The sequence below is a fragment of the Paroedura picta genome, chromosome 10, assembly GCF_049243985.1.
Source record: "Paroedura picta isolate Pp20150507F chromosome 10, Ppicta_v3.0, whole genome shotgun sequence".
NCBI lineage: Eukaryota > Metazoa > Chordata > Lepidosauria > Squamata > Gekkonidae > Paroedura > Paroedura picta.
This window is the reverse complement of record NC_135378.1, coordinates 16,351,853-16,368,313: the sequence shown is the minus strand read 5'-3', so window position 1 is coordinate 16,368,313 and position 16,461 is coordinate 16,351,853. Positions and strand designations below refer to the sequence as shown.

Below are 16,461 nucleotides of genomic sequence, written 5' to 3'. Positions count from 1 at the left end.
TTAGTATAAATAGACTTTATTGAAGTCAGCACCGTAGCACTGAAGCTGAAGATTGTGTCTACATAAGCACGAGTTGTAACATTTCACAACTTCTAAAAGGAATGTCAACAATTACAACGATCATGCATACCATGGTCGATAATCACATTTTTAGAAGCATTTTCAACCATTTCTAAAGAAATGCTTGTAACATTGTTATATATATATATAGAACTACTTTCAATAAACTGCAAAGCATTGATCAGCTTTTCCAGTATGAGCTACAGTGTGAACACAAAAAAGGGAGGCATAAATGTTTCATTTATGAAATCAGAATGGGATATTTACTGTAAAGGAAGGGGGGGAAAAAAGAAAGAAAAAGCTTCCAAATAAAGGCCATTATTGAACCAAAGCAAAAAAGCACAACTGGGAACTTAAAAAGAGTTCAATTTCATCGTTTAAAGCTGTCCTCTGAGCAACTTCAGCTGAAATAATAAATTCAGTACTGTGAGTATTCCTTGGACTGAAGTTTGGCAATAATGCGGTCCAACTGTCTCTTTGCTTCACACTGTGGGAAATTGCTCATGTCATAATATTGAGGGGCAATTTTCACCAACCTGCCAAAGAAAGAAAAGGTTTGTCACTTCGGCACAAATCTCGACATTCTGCGGGCGATAGCAGAGGCCCAATTAGGAGCTACTTATGATAATTAGATGATATTTAATAATGCCTGGAAATATGGAAATCTACCTCAGTTATGGAGAGAGAGCTACTGAAAATACACTGGAGTTCTTCAAAAGAAAAGGGACGTCCCAGTTCAGAAGTATTGATTCTGAAAATTGCAGCTACGGAATAATGGCTTTCTCAAAGAATTAAAGTCAAACTCTGGTTACAATTGCCAATGGCTGCCAGGAGGAACTTTTGAATCTAGTGAACATGGCAAAGTTGAGGGGGGAGAGGGGAGAGAGGAAGAGATACCCTTTGGCTTCTACAAATACTCCCCTGGGGATTCTGGGAGCTGCATGCATAATTGCCATGTGGGGTGGGTACCAATGGACCGGGTGAACAAGCCAGAGGGATCCAACCCTCTGGGATGGCGGGATGGCACCTGTGCTGGGCTGATTTGTTTTTTTCAAAGCATCTGGTCCTACCACTTCCAAAAAACATTTGTAGAATATGTACTTTGGAGTGATATTAGTCAAGGCACAGATGGGTGACAGTAGAAAAGAGCAGGAGTCCAGTGGCACCTTAAAGGCTTACAAAATTTGTGGCAGGGTTTCTGAAAAAGTGAGCAGGGGCCCAAAAAAGCTCAGACAGTGTCCAAAATTTTGTTACTTGGATCATATCTAGAGGAAGTGTAGCGGGAGCTCATATAAGCAGAGATGTAGAATTTATGGAAATTTGGAAGCTGTGGGGCAGAAAATATTTCCCCCAGGTGTTTGCTGAGGGTTTTTCAGGTTTTGTGTCCATACTCTGGAATTCCTTATGTCTAACATTTCTCCTGCATCTGTGGCTGGCATTTTCACAAGTCTTCTGTAAGTGGCAACTGGCAAGTGTGGGTGTTCAGTGTCATTGATTGTTACCAGGGGGCGAGGTGGAGAGTCTTCTGGATTGTTTTGATGTTTTTTTTTTTTTAGTGCAGGCAGCCAGGTTTGCAAACTTTCTTCCTTTTTTGTTGAAACTGTGCTGGTAAATTTCAATGGCTTCCCTGTGTAATCTGACAAAGTGGTTGAAGTTGTCAAGGATTTCTGTGAATCAGATCCTGTTTCTGATTTGGGATAGGGCAGGAATGCCCAAGCAGTGGCTCTCCAGATGTCCATGGACTACTATTCTCACGAGCCCTTCCCAGCATTGTGCAGGGTCTCTCATGTGCTTGTACTCCCTATGTGTACCTGCCCACAGCAGCATGGTATGCAGTAAACTCCTGCAGATGAGACTGGGCTTATTTTGCTGACCGTAGCTGTATTTGTTGCATTTTTCTGGTGGGTTTACAGACAGTCTATAAGTTGTGTTTTTTTAAAATCAATTTTCCTATCCTTTGAGTTATTCCTTTGATATAGGGTAGAAATATTTTTCCAGTGGGGGCTTATTTTATTTCAGCTGTGCATTTTTCTTTTTGTTTTATGCTTCTCTTAATTCAATTTCAGCCCTGGCTTGGAGTAGCCATTGGCTTGTAGAGAGCGCCCAGTCTAGGTGATTTAGTTCTTCGCTGAGAAAATGAGGTTAGCTGATTCGTTCAGCACAACCTTTTAGTGTTTTGATCACACCTCTTTGTCAGGACTGGTGACCAGAGTTGTTATGCAGATACCAGTCGGTATGAGTTGGTTTTCTATAGACTTTGTGGCCAGTAATTGGTTTGTTTTACATACAGCCAGGACATCTAGAAATGGTAGTTTTACTTCTTTCTTTTGTGCCATGGTGAATTATATGTTGGGACTGATGTCACTGAGATACTATAGAAATGTAATCAATTCATCCTCACCATGGCTCCAAATTTTAGGAGTGTCATCGACACATCTGGTGCTCGTTTTTGAAAGTATCCTGGATAAAAGTTGGCTACTATTGGGCTGAGAGGACTTTCCCATGGCCACCCCATCTATCTGTTCATAGAATTTATTGTCCCATTGGAAATAACTAGGTGTAGACAGGGCTGTGATGTCATTTAGGGAAATTTCGTTGATTAGTGCTAGGGCAGCTTTTATGGGGACTTTGGTAAATAGAGACTATATCAAAGCCGATTATGAAATCACCGAGATTTAGTTTGAGTTGATTTGGTTGATTACACAGAGAAGCCACTGAAATTCACAAACACCGAGAGTTTTTAAAAAAAAGGAAGTTTGAAAATAGACAAAACCTGGCTACCAGTACTAAAGAACATCAAAATGACAAATCAGAAGAGATTCCACCGCAAGCCCCCCAATAATTAACCATCATCCACATTGAACACCCCACCCTTGCCAGTTGCCACTGAGTGAAGACACACCTCTGAAGATGCCTGACACAGATGCAGGAGAAATGTTAGGAATAAAAGCGTTCCAAGACCACAGCCAGCAAAAACAGAAAAACCCACAACAAACATCTGATTCCAGCCATGAAAGCCTTCAACAATCCTTTTTTTCCCCTCCTAGAAATAAAAGAGCTTTTGAGGAAAAGCAACACAACCAAACCATGATATTGTTTGAGTTTGGGTATATGGGGCCAGAAAAATATTGGTATTTCCCAATGTCCCCAAATCCCAATAACAGGCATTTTGATTCAGTAATAATCGGGCAAGCCGATTTTTTAAAAAATTATTTTTGCTTCATTATAGTCAATGGTTGGGCCAGGGGCTCCAATTCTATGAGCCCTCAAAAGTACTCTCATCATCCATTGGAAAGGGAACATGGTCCCTTCAAAATGTAAATGCCTTTTGCAAGCTGTGTCAGTGACACAAGAGTGAATTCTGAAGGCATTTAAAAGGCTTGTAGTCCCTTTAAATGCCTTCTCCAATCAGAGTTCACTTCAAAGGCATTTAAAGGGACAAAGAGCCCTTTCAAATCCATTCTACCTGCAGCTATTCAGCAGTCCACAAAAACAGGATTCTTTGAGCTGGCCATTTGGGATAGTTGGGAAAACTGGGGGGGGGGGGGGGGAACTGGCTGAATTAATTATTTTTCAGTTTGGATTAGCCGAATGCACACCCCTAACTTCTTTCATATCTAAACCTATTTTACCAATATGACATAAAATGATTCCATTTTAATTCTACATATAAAATTGTACTATTTGGCATATTGATGGCATTTATTTATTGGGCTCAGTTTGCCTCACAACAATCATATGACAATAAACAATAACATAAAATTGACATGTAAAATCCTAAAATATAATTTCAATACAAACTCAAGCAATTTCAGAAGGGCCACCTACTTCTTGCTAGCAAAAGAGGGGCACATGATGTATATGTGGATATTAAGTGTTTTAGAGCAGTGGTCCCCAACCTTTCTGAGACTGGGGACCGGCAGGGCATCGGGCCGCACCCGCGCATTGCGCATGCGTGAATGCGCCATGCGCGGCCGCGGCCCGGCCCTGATTCCCTCTCCCTGCCCTCCCGCATTAAGAAGCTTCCCGGGCCGCAAGCTTGCGACCCGGGAAGTTTTTACTGCGGGGGGGGGGGAGAGGGAGCCGCGGCCCGTCACCGGGCCGCAGCCCCCAGGTTGGGGACCACTGTTTTAGAGGGAAGCCAGAATTCAGAAGTATTAATATCTTAGTTTTCTATAAGAAAAAATTGCAACTGTTTGCAACAAGAGCTGCAAATTGCTGTACACTACAATAGCGGTCCCCAACCTTTCTTTGGTCAAGGACCGCCTCTGGGGTGAGGGGAGAGCTGACGGCCCGGGCGCCGCACGGCAGCTGCATGTGCGCGTGTGCGTGCCGGGCCTGCCTCTTCCCCGAGCTTCTCGCTGTGGGGGGGGGGGGGAGGCAGGCGCAGCTGCCGGCGGCCTGGTACCGTGGCCTTTGGGGACTGGTACCGGGCCGCAGACCGGGGGTTGATGACCCCCTGCACTACACTATCTTAGCATATGCGTCTGAGTGTTTTGCCATCTGAAACAGTAAAAACTAAAGGCCAAAATATATTCTGTAAAAACAGAAATGGTATTTGACAGAAGCATACAATCACAATATGTAGAACTATCAGCACATTTGTATATCAAGTTATGTATTACACTGAAAACACAGAACTTTAATAATGTATTATTGGTAATATGTTATACTAATTGTGTAGCTTGAATTATTCACCGTTAAACAATGAACACATTACTGAAAATATATTTATCTACAGAATATATAGGAGTCATTAACTAAAGCTGCAGCTTGTCTTCTTAAAAGATTTTTTAATACGCATTTTGAATAAGACCTTGTCTTAAACATTTCACTCACTTCAAAATGGGGGAAATAGGTTTTGTTTTAGTGCTCCCCAAAATTTCTGATTTCCACTGGAAAAACTAACAAATACACATTTTCATGCTCTATTCTCAGTGAGAATAACCTTGTCTTAAGTAACATTCCTCTCATCCCCCAAAAAATATTTATTTATTTATAATTACATTTATATCCCACCATTGGCTCGAGGTGGGTAACAATAATCCCCATAAAACTCCAACCATCATAAAATCCCCGTTAAAACCCACCCTTGATGGCTACGTAACTCCACCCTTCCCTGCTCACAGACTACAAGGATAGCTTATAGGAGAGCACATATGTTCCCCAATTCCTCTCCAAATTCCAGTCCTCAGGATGGACACCGATCGCCCCACCCCCCCAATTTTGCAGCGCTTCAAATCTTTACATCAGGGGTAGTCAAACTGCGGCCCTCCAGATGTCCATGGACTACAATTCCCAGGAGCCCCTGCCAGCATTAGCTGGCAGGGGCTCCTGGGAATTGTAGTCCATGGACATCTGGAGGGCCGCAGTTTGACTACCCGTAAGTGAGCTTTTCAATCACCCTCCTGTAGCCAATGGACATTCCCCTCTCCTGAAACAACATGGAGAACTAGTGAAAACTAGATAGGGGAAGTAGCACACCCCCCCCCCCGCACACCAAATATGGTTAGGCTCCACTGCACTGTAAATGCAAATTTCACCAACATATAACACTTACCATTCTGGTTTGATGTCTGTACAAGTGCGTATGTAGTTCTTTGTGGTAAGAACAAATTCATTGTAGAGCACCCATTCAGGTTTGTGATCGAGAACTGTGGAAGGATGCAACTGCACTACCTGGTTGTCTTTCACTGTTAGATAGTGTCCCGTCCGTTCCAAATGTGCCACCTAAATTTAAAGACATTGGAAACAATCCTCTAAAATAATCTTAAGCAACTTTTAAGTGCACTGCTAGATACGTTTCTAACAAGCAATACCCCCCCTCCAGATTTCATAATAAGGGGCCCATTAAGAAAAGTTGGGGGGGATAAAATTGAGGGAAAGTATAAAACCTCAAAACCTATATGCAGGTCGAGAAGTAACAGTGAGAACTGGGCATGGAATCACTGATAGGTTCAAAATTGAGAAAGGAGCTCGGCAAGGCTGTATACTGTCGCCTTGCCTATTTAACTTGTATGCAGAGCATATCATGAGAAATGCGGGATTAGAGGAGTCACAAATTGGGATCAAGATTGCAGGGAGAAATATCAACAACCTCAGATATGCAGATGATACCACTCTAATGGCAGAAAGTGAAGAGGAACTAAAGAGCCTGTTGATGCGGGTGAAGGAGGAGAGTGCAAAAGTTGGCTTGAAACTCAACATCAAGAAAACGAAGATCATGGCATCTGGCCCTCTCAATGCCTGGCAAATAGATGGGGAAGAGATGGAGGTAGTGACAGATTTTATTTTCTTGGGCTCCAAGATCACTGCAGATGGGGACTGCAGCAAAGAAATTAAAAGACGCTTGCTCTTGGGGAGGAAAATCTAGACAGCATCCATGGCAAATCTAGACAGCATCCTAAAAAGCAGAGACATCACCCTGCCAACAAAAGTGCGTTTAGTCAAGGCTATGGTATTCCCAGTTGCAATGTATGGCCGTGAAAGTTGGACCATAAGGAAGGCCGAGCATCAAATTGAGGCTTTTAAACTCTGGTGCTGGAGAAGACTCTTGGACTGCAAGGCGAACAAACCGGTCAGTCCTAGAGGAGATCAGCCCTGACTGCTCCTTAGAAGGCCAGATCCTGAAGATGAAACTCAAATACTTTGGCCACCTCATTAGAAGGAAGGACTCCCTGGAGAAGAGCCTAATGCTGGGAACGATTGAGGCCAAAAGAAGGGGACGACAGAGAATGAGGTGGCTGGATGGAGTCACTGAAGCAGTAGGTGCAAACTTAAATGGACTCCGGGGAATGGTAGAGGACAGGAAGGCCTGGAGGATCATTGTCCATGGGGCCATGATGGGTCAGACACGACTTCACAACTAACAACAACATAAAACCTCAAAAGAGAAGACACTTGCGAGTCCCTTGGACTGCAAGGCAAACAAACCGGTCAGTCCTAGAGGAGATCAGCCCGGCCTGCTCCTTAGAAGGCCAGATCCTGAAGATGAAACTCAAATACTTTGGCCACCTCATGAGTAGGAAGGACTCCCTGGTTCTAGATCAAGACGGGTAGCTGTGTTAGTCTGCTCATGGTTGTAGAAAAGAGCAAGAGTCCAGTAACATCCAAAGACTAACAAAATTTGCCGCAGGGAAATTAGCTTTCATGAGTCATTACTCACTTCAAACAAGGGAGCGTTGACTTACAAAAGATCATACCCTGCCTCAAATGTTATTAGTCTTTTAAGACGATACTAGACTTTTGCTCTTTGCTCCTGTTACATGTCTCAGGCTGTTTACCAGTTTGTCAAAGCGGTTCCATGATTATTAGTCTACATAAAATCACAGCCAAGTAGTATACAAGTTCTTTTTAGACTGTCAAATCATACAGAATTGGGGAGTCCCCTGAATATGTACCTGCATAAAGTAACCAGTAACCAAAGCTTTCCTTATATTGATATAATAGTCTCTGCTTGTGAAGTCTGTGCTTCTACGTGGCAAATTAAATCTGTCCATGATTCGTGACAGCTGCTGGCGTACGTTGTCTGCAGACATCAGGGACCTGTAGTTAATGAAGTTGTCATAACACCACTGAACCGATTCATGATCTGCAATATGAAAAAAAAAGTCATGAATCATCTAAAAATGAGCATTTTACCAAATTAAAAATAGACAAAAAGACACCAGCGGAATGGTCAGTCCCATGAACCAATTAAACCACCTAATTGCATTTTCTATTTCAATTGTAACCCCCAACACGTTTCTGTTGCTCTCCTATTAGGTTAATTTGGCTATGCAGGCAAATCGGGCTACGTGGACGACAGCCGCTTGGAAACCCAATGGTCTGTACTTGCGGTAATAAATGCCAAGGAATTACACTCTAATCGTTCAAATAGTTTTTAAAAAGTAACAATTAAAGGAAGCCAGGACACTAAGAAAGGTCATGGGAGGAACATGACAACTATCACAGCGCTACTCAATGCCTAACCAAGGGGAGCAGTTGAAATAAGTCTTGCGTTATTCACTAAGGAATACTCCCAGTGAAGTGACCTTAAGAATACAGCCATAACACTGGGGCAAATGAAACTATAGGAATGCCTCCCTGTACTGCTAGGAAGAAGGGCAGAATAAAAATGCCAGAAAGAATGGTCTTGATAAAAATAGGATACATTTACAATTTCAGACATCCTTTAGGGCAGGCTTTCTCAACCCTGAATACATATTTTACACATTCTTTAAATCTGTTAAACATTCATTGGGTGATATGACAATACACGGTCATGTTGACCTCCCCCCCCCCCCCCCCCGCCAATGGCCGATGATGAGCCTGGAAGGGATGGAAAGGGGAGGGCCCCCAGGTGGCTTTGCTTCCCAACCTTATTCTGCACGAGTGTGCCACTTCTGGGGTTTCTGAGAGCCTGAAGAATGTTTCAGAGGTTTCTCAATGGTAAAAAAGCTGAGGAAGGCTGATTTAGGGGGTATGGGCCCCATACAAGACTCTGTGCCTGTCCTAAGAACTGGGGTCGTACTGCTCTGTCATTCTACAAAGAACAATGAGCTGTATCCCTTTCATAGAATCACAGAATTGGAAGGGACCTCCTGGGTCATCTAGTCCAACCCCCTGCACAATGCAGGACACTCACAACCCTATCGCTCATCCACTGTCACCTGCCGCCCCCTTGAGCCTTCACAGAATCAGCCTTTCAAGCCCCAGAACTCTTACGTGGAAACGCAAGAAAAGTTGGAGGTAGACGCTCACACAAAGTCAATTTTGCATCTCTGTTTGGCCAAGGTTTTGTGCCAATGATATGTACAAGCTCTTGTACAAGCTGAACTGAGCACAAGCCTTTATGCTCCCCCAGGTACATCACTGGATCCAAGTTAATAGCAGAGTGCGAACCTACATGTATGGAGCCCAACTTGCAGAGGTCTGATCACCAGTTTCTTCAAAATAAAGGCTTATATTCAAATGTGACGCCTTCTACTATCAGACACCCAAAGGGAAGGGAGGAATGGCCGGTATAATCTCAGCTCCTCACTGTGCATCAGCTCTACTGAATGTACAAGTCACAGCCTAGCACTTTTCAAGTTCAGAAATGGTCAAGGAGTACTTATTTTCTGAACAGCACAACATCACTATACCAGCATAGCGAGTTCGGCAGGGCCTCTGAAAAGGACCTAGAACTATGCACAGCTGTATGGAAGGGGTAGAGGAGTTGAATCCAGCCCCCTTCCCAGCCAAATAGTAAGACTCCAACTTCCTTTCAAGGGATGACTGTGGGTAGCCTTGAAGGTGCGACTCTGCTGGCAAACTGTCTGCAAATACGTACAAAGAACCTGGCTTGGATCAATACAGAGGCATTACATCACATTTCAAGGACCATGGGCAGCCAGGTACAGGGACTTCTCCGATCCTGACTCCATTCGAATCAACAACAACAGCAGAGTGCCTTCACGTTGCAGCCAACTTCTGCTGTCCCCCTCATGCAGTTTAATAGGCAAGAGATGGTTGGATAGGGCTTTGGTGCATAGCCACCCTCCTTGGTCTTCCTTGGTAGTCTCTCGGGTTGGGCGCTTCGGCGTCTGAAGCGCCCAACCCTAGTAGTCTCCCATCTAAGTACTGACTATGGCTGCCCCCTGCTTAGCTTCCAACCTCTGATGAGCTCAGGCTAGTCTGGGCTGTTTAGGCTGCTGCCATTTGCATAAAAGGATTGCATAAATGGTTGTTCCAAGGTTGAAACGTTCAACTTTTCTCAAAGGCAACAGTCCATCACTGCTGAAGAGAAGACCTGAAAATCATGCTCCCACCAACAGATAATCAATACCAGAAGTCAACCTGTGGTCCTCCAGATGTCCATGGACTACAATTCCCATGAGCCCCTGTCAGCAAATGCTGGCAGGGGCTCATGGGAATTGTAGTCCATGGACATCTGGAGGACCACAGGTTGACAACCGCTGATCAATACCCACCAATAGTGGTAACAAGAACAATGAGCCAAAAACATCTAGTTCTCACCCCACAGGAGGAAGGAGCACTTTAAAAGCCAACCGAGAGAACGCTGCTTTCCTCTCGAGCAACCCGCTTAATTAGAGCCGCCCGCTGTTTTTGCTTATTTGAGCAACTCGCGGAAGAAGCAAGCCTGTTTTAAGTCGCTTTCCCGAAACGCTCACAGACAAGCCCTTGCTTCCCAATTGATAAATTATGCAAGGGCAAAACTATGCAAGGGCAAACGCCAGGTATATTTTCATGAAAGCCAAGCAATCCTGCTGCTTCGCAAAGACAGAGATCGGTTTTGACACGAGAGCCATTGATGGAAAATAAAAACTGAGACCTAGGGTATCATTTACAGTAATTCCTCAGAAGACAGAACTACTTCATCTTTGATTCTTGTCATTTTTGAGCTTGCTAACTTCTCAAGCAGACTTGACTGAAGAGTAATGTTATTGGCAGATTGAGTGCATACAACACTCATGAACCAAACAGTACCTCTCCGACAACGTTATCACAATAATTCACTGTCCTCCGAATCACACTGGAGCTCCCATTACTCAATCTTCTTCAGAATAACTCTCACATTGTAAATCGTAACTTTATCTAGCTGCCATATTGAAATGTGACAGCCAATGAAGAGATATCAGGCAAAGGAGAGGGAGGGGAGGAGGGGGCCGGGGGAACACCACATCGCCACTGCGCACAGGCGCTACTCATTGCCAGCTTCATCTGCATAGGGCGAAGAGGGTAATATGTGACAGCAGTCATGCAAAAGGCATCAAAACAGCTAGGATGCAAAGATGCAACACCCCAAGCAAAACAGTCAACAATGAATCATTCAGGATCTCCTTGCTTGTAATGAAAAAGCCCATTAATATTCAGAACCTTTAAACACTGTAGATTGATAGGTTTTCTACTGACAGCAGACTCTGTGCCCAAGTTCATTAATGGACATTCAGTTCATTAGCGGACACACAAACGTAACAAATTCTCTTTTCGATGACTGCCATTAGGTCACCCTGACCAGGCTGACTAAGAACCACACATGCTAAGAAGCTTTTGAGCTGTGTACTTCCAGGGACGTGTTCCCAATGCCTCCTCAACGCTACACAGCCTTTCATAGAAGCATCCCATGGAGATACAACGGACGCCATCAGAGAGAAATCTGGGGAGGGTCCGTGGCTCAGTGGCAGAGCACCTGCTTGGCATGCAGAAGGTCCAAGGTTCAATCCGTGGTATCCCCATTAAGACCAGGCAGGTGGTGGTATGAAAAGACCTTTGCCTGAGAAGAGCTGTCAATCTCAGCAGATGGTATTGACTGTGATGGCCCATGTCCCAATTCAGTAGAAAGCAGCTTCATGCGTTCCAATGTTCTCCCCCAACTACAGTGAATGGAGAGAAGGGCTTTCTACTCAGGCAGGGGGATGGCAACACTCATACAACATAATCCCAACTGGCACTAAAGGGGACATCAAAATAGCTTTTTCTAGAACTCTTAACATCAGCAAAGAACCTATCAAACCATCTCACCGCCATCCTGGTAATGCAAATGGTAGGGGGGGGGGACAGGATGAGGAAAAAAGGGGCCAACCTCGGCCTCCCTAGTGGGCGCATAAATGGAATTTAAACTGGGGATCTCGTGGTTTGTAATTCGGTCTCAACAACAAAAACATTTCCCAACAGTTAGCTAACTGCCCTGACCAGCCTGATCTCGTCAGATTTCAGAAGCTGAGCTTGGTTGGCTCCAGATGGGAGACTTTCTAGAAATGCTAGGGTTGCCGTGCAGAGGCCAGCAACAGAAACACGTATTGTGGTAAGTGGCTAGAGCAGGGGTAGGCGAACGGTGGCCCTCCAGATGTCCATGGACTACAATTCCCAAGAGCCCCTGCCATCATGCAAACCGCCCTGAGATGGTATTCCAAGAGGGGAGGTCACAGGAATCAAACAATCAGTCGGTCCTGAGTTTATACTCACTTTGTTTGAAAGCGTGGTAGACATTCAGCAAGGTCAAATGATCTCCATCTATGTGGGCGAACCTCATCTTGGCCTCATCCGCCGCTTTCTTGGCTTCCGTGGGGCGAACAAAACACTGTGGGACTAAACAAGGTTGGTATGGGCCCAACACAAACGCCCATATCGATGAGTCACGCATTCACAGATAGAAGAACAAGGCCTAGCTAGGTCAGTTCACAGAGCATAGGGCAGGGCAGGATGGCCTCCAACTGCATCTTGGACTGTCTACTACCTTGATTTGGTACATCAACACCTAACCACATCTGCAAGACAAGAGGGTTTCAAAGCTACAGAGTGCCTGATTATTTTGACTAGAGGTAGGCATTGAAAAAAAATAAAAAGCAGCTCTATTCTGAAGGCCATCAAAGTTCCATCGTTTACTGGGTGGATCATGTGACCTCCGTGGGAAACCAAATGCTGATAGCTCTACCTAGTGCGGTAGACATAATGAGGCATTCTTATATGTTTGTTTTTTTTTCCAGAGCAGTAGCCTAGGGACAATAGCCTCCTGCAGAAAGGAAGGGCATTCTGCAAGAACCCTCAGAGAAAACTGTCACAATGATTCTGTTGGCAAATTAAAATCGTATTGCAGGTCTGCCACCAACAGCAGGCATCGCTATCAGCACCGGCACACAGAAAACAGACATAAATCAATGCATATCTATCGCAGTCCAGGACTTTGAAGACAGCGGCAGTGGTGGAAGGTAGACTGCCCGGCAGCTTTATCCGACCTTAACAAATAAGCCTGAATTTGGCAGATCGTGACCCTAGTTGTCCTCCTTATACATTCATTTCTCTCCAAGTAACTCGTCCTCTCAGTTTAATTTATACTGTCAGAATGTATAATTAATGTCTATAACCAGTAAAGTCACTATTTATAGTAAATAAACACTCCATAAACCAGCTTATTTGATGTGCGAGTGCTTGTTCTTCGGCTTTGTGTAAAATTATAGGTACTCTTGGATGATGGAGAAGGAACGAAGTCTTTCTCCTACAACAGTGGTTCTCAACCTTTGTAATGCCATGCCCCCCCTTTGGATCGCTACTGCTACTGCCACGACAGTGGCGGCACGCTTGGCGACCCCTGGGGAAAGGGTCGATCGACCCTCATACGGGTCGCGACCCCCAGGTTGAGAACCGCTGTCCTAAAATTTATATAATCAAAAACAGCATTTCACTTTAAAAGTTGGTTGAGCGCTTAAGTGAAACAGTCGTTTGGATGACGTCAGAACAGGATGGAGGGCTTTACCTGTTCCTTAAGCTCCCAAGATCAGTTTTGGCTTGGCCACAACCAAAGCCCAGAAAGCTCCTAACAGGACTGCTTTGTCTATTGCACACAATTTTAAAAAATGTGTACTTCATCATTCTAAAAGAACAGATGCACCAGGGGAAAATAAATCTGTAATGATGCATAAACTGAACCCTGTAAACAACAGCAATATGCCAAGAGCAATACTGCAAAAGCTGCTTTAACTGTGCATATTTTTTTTTAAAGAACCAGAAATCCCAAGAAAAGAGGGGTTTTTCTCTAAAAGGGTATAAGGTCCAGCATCTAGAACAGAACACACAAACTGCTCTAAAAGCAGGGGATCTAAAATTAACAAGATTAAATCAAGAATCTAAGTAATAACTGTTTGGGATTTTTTAAAAAATTAATCGTGTTCCATACTGCAAGTTGTGGAATAAACAGCAGTATTAATTTATCAGCTTAAAGTAATTTAAAGTCTTAATTATTTTTTAAAAATGGAATGCTGGTGTTTTGGTCACTTTGGTCAGCAATGCTGCCGACCCCCCACCCTTTAAAATAGTTACCCTAAAACTGAACACAGGCTATTCAGAACCTTTTATTCAATTGTTATCATGTTCGATACGGATTGTGTCCATTGGCTCAGTTGGGGGCAACTATTGGGAAGCGACAGGCGTTTTTAAAGGTAGCAATTTAGACACTTTAAAGGAAAATTATCCCACAAAACAACGTTCTCTTAAGACTGTTTATTCGTAATGTGGTAGTGATAGTTGGGTGCACACATTCTCCGTGGAATAAAAAGTAGAATATGCACACGTATCCTGTGAAGTAGGGTTGCACGCTCCAGCGTGCTTTGGCGAGTACCAAAGCTCAAGACAGCCAGCGCCACGGCACAGAAGGGCGCCACCGGCTGGCACGCTGCCATCACCCCTCCCCTCCATGGCGCTGACCGCCTCGGGCTTTGGTGCTTACCGAAGCGGCCGAAGTGCGCAATCCTACCGAGTGTCCACCTGGAAAAGGGCAAGGTTGCTTTCTCCAAAATACTGACTTAGACAGTAAGGGAATCAACCTCGTACACAGATGACGGTGAGATCTGTGCTACAAAGCAGTGTAGTCTGAAGAGAATGCACGGCTCAAAACGGCAGGCATCAACCTACCACCACCTCCGCAAGAAAGGCTACAAGTGACTTTCGACACTGAGATTCTGCCCTGCCCATCTGCTCTGAGTCTGAACTGTCATAACTCTGCAACAAACATTGTAGCTTGTTTTTGTTTTAAAAGAAATATACTGTTACTGACAAGTGGAAATAAGAAAGTGATGGCTTGTCTTACCCAAAACCGTTATCTTATGATCTACATGAACTTGCCACTGGCACGGATGACCCAAATAGGTTTCTATAACGCTTGGGAAATGGCACTCTTGACCATAATGGCAAGTTAAAAGTAGAATACAGTCAAGTTCTTTAGTAAAGGGGGGGGGGGGAACGTTTTAAGCACAGCATCTTTATTGTGCCCTGTGCTTTTCTGGGGAGGGGGAAAGGGAAGAAATTCTGCCTGGGAACCCCAGAAATCACATGCTAATTCCATATGCCCAAGAGACTTCTGGGCTTGCATTCTGTGATCTTCTGTGCTGCATGGCAAACCACTCTGGAAACCTTCAAAGAGCAATGCGTAACAGGATGGGGGTGTGCAGTGCTAAATTTAAATTATCCCAACCAGAGGCATGTTCGGGTCCATAGACCTGCCTTGGCAGTTCACTGGATTTGTGTCCTAGTGAAACCAGCCTGCTGTGACAAAACACTGCTGTTCAGACAAGTCGCCTCGATCATAGCTACACCTGTCACTTTTTAGAAGAATATGAAATGCTAAACATTGCCTCTCTCTTTCTCTGGCATTCTGTCTAACAACGGAAGGAAGCTTATGTAGCTAAACTGGCTGAAACTCTTCTGAAATCTGGGATTTGCTAGTTATGGAGTTAGCAATCACAAGGCATAGGTCTCAAGGTAAGACTATTGCTCAATTTGTAAGAAAAGCCGGGCATACGGGCAATTTGGGATAGAAAGATATTCTTAGGATTTAGAATCCTCAATCGACAGAGATTCTTAGCTGCCCCCGAGAAGAGTCAGATTCACACACAATGACTTCTTTCATTTCAGCGTTGATTTCATTTATAATCTTTACTCCAGGATCAACCACACTATACAGTAACTTCGAAAGGCGCAATTCCAGCTTTTTAATAATTAAGGTTATGAGTCCTGTTGCAGGAACACTCATACGAGCTTCCCCTAACTGGAGACCTGCGTTTGGATGGGCATCTCTGTCCCTGCTATTACCTGACAACATGGCAGTAATAGATAGAATCTCATTAGAACAGTTGTAGTCGCAACTTGCAATAACCATTTTAGCCAGCTGGGGATCGAGGGGAAATTCTGCCATCATGGACCCCAATTCAGTCAAGTCTCCATCATCGTTCAAAGCGGCCAGGTAATTCAAAAGCTCTAGGGCTCTCATCAAGGTTTCTGGAGCTGCAGGGGAGGGAAAAAAAATAACAGAAGGACCCCAAAATGTTAGTGTCACTTCCTTCAGCGAGCAGCAACGTGGTGTTTTTCTTTCTCTAAGCCAGGGGTAGTCAAACTGCGACCAGATGTCCATGGACTATAATTCCCATGAGCCCCTGCCAGCATTCGCTGGCAGGGTCTCAAGGGAATTGTGGTCCATGGACAATCAGATGAGCTGCAGTTTGACTAGCCCTGCTCTAAGCCAACAAACTTCAGGGGGAAAGCGGCAGGATTGGGTGACTCAGACCAAGCTAGTGATGTACCGGTTAGAGTTCTGCAGTTCATACTCTTCCCATGTTGCAAGGAGGAGAGATGGGAGCCTGATAATCAATTATGGGTTAAGCTAAAATATGCCGAGCGGCAGGCTCTGCTTACTCAACAAAGCAGCCGTCTGAACCCAACCCAGCTCCTCTCTGTGGCCTAAGGCACGTGCTTCCTGCCCTTCCCTTCCACACAAAAACACCAACTCATTGGAATCAGAAGTGGGGTGAATGGAAGAGTCCCAGGTCTGGCATCCAAATGGCACTGCGGACCGAGCAAATTGCACCAGGGACTTGCTTCAACTGGGCAATGAAAGGATAGCAGTTTTCATTTTATGTGCCACAAAAC

At 44.4% G+C, this 16,461-nt stretch overlaps 1 protein-coding gene across 1 annotated transcript in view; it reads right to left on the bottom strand.

Moving 5' to 3' along the window:
- The window catches only part of DHX15 (DEAH-box helicase 15), a 51,538-nt gene continuing 35,077 nt past the window's right edge, over positions 1 to 16,461 (bottom strand). The window contains exons 10-14 of the mRNA XM_077301511.1: positions 15,628 to 15,819; positions 12,010 to 12,132; positions 7,461 to 7,651; positions 5,621 to 5,790; positions 1 to 596 (exon numbers count right to left, since the gene is read on the bottom strand). Coding sequence (XP_077157626.1) covers positions 479 to 596; positions 5,621 to 5,790; positions 7,461 to 7,651; positions 12,010 to 12,132; positions 15,628 to 15,819 — 794 coding nt within the window. The 3' untranslated portion in view covers positions 1 to 478. The remainder of the gene's footprint in view (positions 597 to 5,620; positions 5,791 to 7,460; positions 7,652 to 12,009; positions 12,133 to 15,627; positions 15,820 to 16,461) is intronic.